The sequence below is a fragment of the Scardinius erythrophthalmus genome (assembly GCF_964197995.2).
Source record: "Scardinius erythrophthalmus genome assembly, contig: HAP1_SCAFFOLD_234, whole genome shotgun sequence".
Taxonomy (NCBI): Eukaryota; Metazoa; Chordata; class Actinopteri; order Cypriniformes; family Leuciscidae; genus Scardinius; species Scardinius erythrophthalmus.
In genome coordinates, this window is record NW_028296377.1 from 6,836 (window position 1) to 14,694 (window position 7,859).

A 7,859-nucleotide genomic window follows, 5' to 3' on the forward strand; every position below is an offset into this window, starting at 1 on the left:
GCAATTATCGGGGCCAAGCGCAAGCAGATGACAGGATATGCCAACTTGGCTGAAGGTGTCAGACCAACTGGAACAATGAGCAATTAAATACATTTAAAGAGGATTTTAGATGAAATGGCTGAAAAATCATATGAAAAGTAATTTAGAATATGATTTAATGGATTATCACTTTTGACCAATAGGTGGAGCAGTTACAAAACTGATGTGATGTGGTCAGTGTGAAGTGACAATGACACATAACTAGTTTGGTGTTAATATGTCAAGGCATTGCAGAGATAAAGCCTGAATAGTGCTTTTAGCATCATGCCTCAACTTTGCTGCTGCGCTATATGAAAACAGTTTCGTCAATCGACACGAAATACATAACTTTTAGTCGGCACGGTCTGGAGATGATACGATTCGATTTTGGTGAAATTCGGACAAACGGTCTAGGAGGAGTACGAAAAAGTATGATTTTAGGCGAAATGGCTGAAAAATCATATAAAAAGTAATTAAAAATATGATTTAATGGATTATCACTTTTGACCAGTAGGTGGCGCAGTCACAAAACTGATGTGATGTGGTCAGAGTGAAGTGACAATGAGACATGCAAAGTTTGGTGTCAAAAACAAAGTCCTGCCGTTTGGCCTGTTCTGGCTAAAGCGCGAGTACTGCGTCGAGCGTGGACCTCCGGTCTCTTATGCCTCAAGGTAGATCAAAAATGCATCTCAGCTCTGAAACCTTGGAAAGCGACCGACTGGTACAGGTCAGGTGTAAGCCTGGGGACTTCCTCGAGTGTGAAGGTAGTGTCCAAGGACGCCTCCACCTCGGGATGGGGAGCGCTGCTCGAGGGCAGACCGTTCTTTGGCCAGTGGTCAGAACGGGAAAAGCTTCTACACATAAACTGCCTGGAAATTATGGCAGTTGACAATGCGCTGAGGCGTTTTCTGTCCCAAAATAAAAGGATACCGCGTCTTGGTCCGATCGGACAACATGTCGGTGGTGGCCTATATAAATTCCCAAGGAGGTATCAGATCCCGAAGCCTTTACAGGCTGACGGAACGCCTCCTGATCTGGGCTCAGCATAATCTGCGCTTGCTGAGAGCAGCGCACGTGCCAGGTCACCTGAATGTAGGACCAGGCAGACTGTTCAGGAACAATGTTCTGGCAGGGGAATGGTCTTTACATCCGCAGACAGTCCAACTGCTGTGGAAGATATTCGGCAGAGCGAAGGTAGACCCATTTGTGTCTCAGGAAAATGCTCACTGTTCGGACTTTTTCTCCAAGAGCAGGGATGCGCTGGCTCACATCTGGCCCCGCTGCCTGCTCTATGCTTTTCCCCCCGTCACGCTCTTACCGCAGGTATTAGGGCGAATCAGGGAAAACGGATGCGCAGTGCTACTTGTGGCTCCGCTCTGGACGAACCAAGCCTGGTTCCCAGTTCTGATGCAGCTGACGAGCACTGCTCCATGGTTGATACCAGTGAGGAGGGACCTCCTCTTTCAGGCCAAGGGGTTGATCTGGCATCCCTGCATGCTAGCGTAACCTCGGTTCCCTGAGATGATACAGATGCACCAGCAATACCAACTCTAAATGATATAGGCATTAGCTCAATAAAACACCCAGGATGACCTTTAAAAATGTTAGCAATTTACACCGATAAACTTTAAAAACAGTGTGGCTAAGGTGACACCTAATCTATGTCATCCCTGTTACCCCACATGTCAAAACCTGTTACTATACAAAAGTAACAGGCCTGACAGTAACAGGTTTGACAAATTCAAGCTAATTTGCTAATTGCTAGCTATTAGGGCAAGGCCACAAAAGCACATGTTGTACACTTTGAAAGGATATTACTTGTAGATATTGATTACATTAATTTAAATTTATACTTTAACAATCAGTAACAGTTTTGACATTGCATGATGTCCGCACCTCAGTTAAACCTAATAAATCATCAAAATAGAGTATTATAGAAGAGAGAGAGAAACTTGCTTGTGTTCTAACTGTTGGAATAATGAATGAGAGATGATGTAACTTTCTGGAAGTGATGTCACAGGAATGTACCATTATTTTACAAGGGGTGTTTGGTGAGGGTAACAGGCATGACATGAAATCAGGGGATACCGATAAAATTATTTATATTTTATTAAAAATAATGTATATTTATGCCAAAACATTGCTTAACAGTGACACTATACTTAGAAAAATATGAAAATGTGATTGTTGTATAATTTTGTGTTCAATTTGCAAATTAAAAGTCCTGCTGAAAAAGAACAATCACAGGGAGGGACAGGCCAAAAACTTTACCATTATCAGCATAAATGCAATTTTTATTATTTAAAATAATATATAAATGACTTTAATTTAATGTAATCTTGAGGAAATAATACATAGTACTATTATGTTTTTAAATCACAAATTTATTTGTTGTTATAGTAATTCTACGTCTGATTATTTCTCAGGGACACAAAAGGCACCAATTTTGTGGAATGACCACGAACAGCTTACAACGCCTATTTTACTATGCAGATCCTCATCTGCATATCATTTGCATATGATTATTCATACACGTGATAACGTTTAACGGTACAAGACACATTACATTAATAAAAATCAAGTTGTTGCCTATCCTTGCCTTGTTTTTGAATACATACATCAAATAGTGTTAAATACATTTCAGAGAAAGTTTTTCTCAATCTTTTCCACTGGCCGTATTGTATTTTTAATTGATATTTTTAATGGAAACAGATAGGCCTTGGGCATTATTTGCACGAAACTATTTTCTCAGACAATCTGGTATTATCATGATAAGCAGTTTTCTCTGTGGTTAAAACATTAAAACACAGCATGCCAGAGGAAAAGTGTTCAAAAACATTGCATCCACAACAAATATTTCTATTGACTGAATTTGAATATAAAAATGTTGTAACTTCTGAGTAATGATTTCATGTTTAAGTGCAACTCCATTAATATGAATGGCATATTTAATCTAAATGTATATATTAGAAGTAAAACATAGTTTAAATCATTATTTTATTTATTTAAACTGTTATTTGCGTCAGTTTCAAACGGCCCAATGCGCTCGCTGGCGCGGACATTTAAGAAGGGATGGATATTTGCTTCAAGTGACAAGCTTGGTGAGTGAAATTATATTTGTATTATTTTTCTGTATGTTAAATTTTCTTTTGATTTTCTGTCTAAAAGTGACCAAAAAGACAATTAACTCCAGCTCACCATCGGTGTCGCCAATTCCCTTTGTCTCCAGAATGTGCGTACGCACGGCTCAATGTTTGCTTAAAGGTGCGCATATTCTCCCGTCAAGTTTGTTTTTTATAGATCACAACCTTTGCGTGGGAACTGGCGTACGTACGTTTCCAGCCCCGTTTTGTGCGTACGCACGCTTTATAAATGAGACCCCTGGTGAATAAATGGTCAGTTATGTTAATGTAATAAAGTAAAAGTTATGCTATGTATGCAAGGAGGGTAAATGTTTATTCATTCCCAGATCCCAGCCACTGGGGGAGCTGCGACTGTTGGCAGAGAGAACATTTCCGGTTGGTAGGAAGTTATTGTGTTCCCATTTCTCTAACGGTAAGAACGTGCTCTCATGTGTTGTCTATATAATCTTATTAATCAGTATTTATTATTGCTTATTCATAATATATCTAACATAATTTGAAGTATGTGTATATTAGTTGACGTGTATGTTTATTTGTGAGAAATAGGCGTTAGTTGGTGTTTTAATTTAATGAGGTTTGCTCATTGTGGTGTTGTAAAGCTAACGTTAATCTTAACAAAATAGCATGCAAAAGTATTTTAAAATAATCCTATATGTAGTGTGTTGTATAGATGAGGTGTTTTGAAGGTATGATTCGTTTGAAAATATGTTATTCTCGAATCCTGTGGTCGTTGAAGAGAGCATTAACTTTAGTTCAGTACGTGTAGGAATGTGCGTATTTGTACCATTTTGAGAGAGCCTATCATGATTCATAAGAAAACAACACGAAATGCGACAGACTAAAGTGCGTATTGTTCTGTGAGGTAAATATTCCGGTTGTCATTTGTAGTGCGAATGCTTTTTGATCACGTTTAGTGTCCATGTAAACAATATTCAGATTCATTCATCGGAATGAATTCAGATTGTACGAGTTTTGTTCGTAGATGATTAAAATACGTTCACGATCTACTTTTGAAGAAATATATTATCATGCAATAGTAGCACACATTTTATCAGTTTTCTGGCGTTTCCGCCACTGTACAACGCGACGTGCATTGACATCACATGTTAATGCAGAGGTAGAGTTACACTCACGGGACACTGCAATTCACTAAAGGGCATTATTTGCATTTGCATGGTTAAATATTTCATTCGTGTGCTGATGCGCTGTTCATGCGTGTTTCTGAGCGCATTAAACCCGAAGTGTATGTTAGACACTTAAAGCCTGTTAAACAGCGCCTTGGTTAATGGACTAAGTTGTCTTTGTGTCTTATTAAGCCAATACTTGTCAATAAAAGATTTACGTAAACACATTTGGTTTATGACTAAAGTGAAAGCAAGAAAACATTTGAGAGAAAACTGGGTGCGAGTCATGCGTGTATTAGACGCGTCGCGTGCAGGTCTTAAAGTGACAGAGTAGCCTTATAATAAACATGTTTCGGCTTATCATTAAAAGAAAAGTTCACTCAAAAATGATAATTGTGTCATTTTTTACTCATTCTAAATTTGCTCCAAACCTGTATTAATTTCTTTCTTGTGCTGAACACAAAATAAGATATTTTGAATAATGTATCTATCCATAAAGTTGCTGACCTCCATTGAATTGCATAGTAGGGAAAACTATACTAAGGAAGTCAATGGGGACTAGGAGAAAATAACTATTTGCTGTTGACTGAGAACTTTACTAGTAGCTTTAATACGAATCAATCTATAAATACAGTAAAGTCAATTTAGTGTTTTATTTTTGTATTTTAATGTTACTGTTTAACACCTACTGTAGGTGAAAAGTAATAATAATATATAAAGCATTGTTTATTTGAATATTTTGGTGTGTATATGCAATGTGTATCTTTGTTTGTAATTTTTAATAACAAAGAAAATATTGACAACGATTTTTATGTTTGCCACTTTGGCCTAAATGCTTGCAATTATTTTTTTTTGTTACTTTTTGTTACCTTGTAATGTTTTGTTTAAAAAATAGGGAGATTAGTTACTTGCAAAATGGTAAAACCAACATAAAAAGAACTGTGATAAATTTGTTAATTGTGATTTTTTATTTTATTTAAATAATCGTTATATGATATTTTTGCCACATTGGCCACGCTTACGTGCATGTATGTATTATATACTGGTTTGTTATGTTTTAATTTAAGTGTTCATTGGGATCCTGACATTTGTATTGATGTGTTTTGTTTCATTACTGCAACGAAACAGCTGGTTTACAAAATATTATTTGTTATTATTTCTCTACTTCATTCTACTATTAATTCTATACAGACACTATATAGTGTAACAGATACATATGTGTTAGCTTAGCGATGAACAATTAATTGCATTTGTGATATGATGAAATGCATTTTTTTTTAAGTGCAAAGCTGCGATTACAGTCTGGTCCCGTGATGTGCGAGAGTAAACCAGTTTGTATTGCAGATGAAGCATCAACTTGGCACGCTACGCATAACAGTTTGTTTAATTTATGTGATATTGTGTTATAGATTCTCTCCAGCGATTCTATATTGATTAAGATAATTTCAGATTTATGTCTTAGCTTAGTTTTAAAACAGATACATGATGATGCGTGTGCTTTACAAACAACCACATTCTGCTTGTTTCTAATTCCTCTCTGTCACACACACACACACACACGACACCACTCGAACCTTACGAGAAATAATATTTAATGAAGTTTGACGATCTGCGTGATGGCATGCGTAGAAACACGTCTGTGCAAATAAAAGTGTATAGTGTTGCCTCTGTGCTACTTTACGTATTCTAATTATGTAGGCCAGCACTCTTAAATATTATAAATATATGCATTGAGTTGCATTCTGCTCCTATCCTCAATTAAATATTTAAAATTTACTCCATTGGTTTCACATTCAAGGCTTAAGCTAGTCCAAGGGTAAAATGCATGTTTGAGTGATTTTAGACATATCTTAAAATATATATTATATTATCAAAATATATATTATTTAATATCATTGTTTTGTCTCAATATGCACACTAGTAATGTTTTTTCTAGGGCATGTTTATAAAACCTACTTAAATATCATAATTGAACTAAGGCCTAATCCTGGTTTAGGTTAAGCCCTGTCTTTGAAATGATGCCACTGAGATTAATTTGCTTCTAATGTGGAGAATAACTGTGAAATGATTACAATATAAAATCATTAAAAGCTCAAATATTTTTAATAGTGATTATTTGGTGAATGTGTAATGTAGTACATTTTTAATAGATTGAAAAGACTAATTATATATATATTTTTAATGAATTTTATGAGTTTGTCTTTTTAATGAAACAAATACTGATACTCATTGAAATTGATTATTATAATTGATTATCATAATTGGTGACTAATTGTCTATTAATGTTGTGTGAACTGAATTTGAGATTTTTCCTTGTGTTTCAGAAGACTTTCAGAAGTAATCTAAGGTAAGGCCTGGTAAACTATTTTTTATCTATGTGAAAATATAGGTAATACAAGGCATTGTGTAGAAGTTAAATACATGCTTTATTTTACAGTTTACAAGTTAATTGAATCAATTGGTCATTGGTAATTTAGTTATAATGAAAAATTATTTTTGTACCCGTGTATTTTTGTGAATGTAAACACATTTGTAATGTGTTCAGGAGAACGTTTTTGTCAAAAAGGATGTACAAATTAAGGGCACAAATAAATATATATATATATATATATATGTCTGTATATGTCTGTGTGTTTTCATATAATTGCAGATGCCACGTGGAAAGGGTTTCCGTCGGTCCCGGGCGGCAAAGAGGAGGAATGCTGAGCGCGTTCTGCTCACTTCCTCCATGGAGTTGGCTGAGGTTATGCCTCCTCTTGAAAAAAAGGCATCGTTCTCTGGTTCTACTGTCGAGAGCCTGGATTTCCAAAACTTTCCGGCAATTGCCAAAAACTTCCAAATACCTTCCAAAAACCTTCCAATGACTTCCAATAACCTTCCAATGACTTCCAATAACCTTCCAATGACTTCCAATAACCTTTCAATGGGTTCCAATAATTTTTCAATGGTTTACAATAATCCCTCAATGGTTTACAATAACCCCTCAATGGCTTGCAATAATGTTTCAATGGATTCCAATAACCTTCCGATGTGTTCATCTCTTGATGTCGATAACTCTGATTATTTTCCACAGAGAGTCTTACAGGGTTCCTTCCATCAAGCTGATTCCAGATTTGGTTTCAACCGTGGCAGACAGTGTGCAGCAAACAGCATCACAGCAGTCATGATGAGTGTGCTGAAGGATGTGCTGACGTGGACAAGAGATGACCTGGATGCTGTTCTGTTGCATGGAGATGACCTGTACACATCCATGGACTTACAGGGGAAGATCAATGATTCAGCATGGCGTGGTTATGTTGCTGTTCCAGAATTGCCAACTGTGCACACACTCTTCAACACAACATTCTCAATAAAGATGTCAGATTCTCTGAGTGGTGTTTTTGGTAATGATGTGTATGATGGTGCATTGAGAGGTGTGTGCATGTCTATAGAGGATGCACTTCAGAGGGCCCTGTTTCAGTCTGATGCATGTTTGTTGAACATTTATGGCTACATTTGTGCAGTTATAAAGGCAGGGTCAATGTTTGCTGTGGTTGATTCCCATTCACGTGATGATAAAGGTATGGTTAAGTCT

General features: G+C 36.5%; 1 protein-coding gene across 1 annotated transcript; it reads left to right on the plus strand.

Annotated features, from left to right (window-relative positions):
- The first annotated feature begins 3,050 nt into the window (after positions 1-3,050).
- LOC308686395 (uncharacterized protein) lies at positions 3,051-7,656 on the plus strand. Its single transcript, XM_081394819.1, has 4 exons — positions 3,051-3,119; positions 3,488-3,573; positions 6,610-6,632; positions 6,936-7,656. The coding sequence occupies exons 1-4, from the start codon at positions 3,059-3,061 to the stop codon at positions 7,147-7,149; spliced, it is 384 nt and encodes a 127-aa protein (XP_081250945.1). The 5' UTR covers positions 3,051-3,058; the 3' UTR covers positions 7,150-7,656.
- The last annotated feature ends 203 nt before the right edge of the window (positions 7,657-7,859 follow it).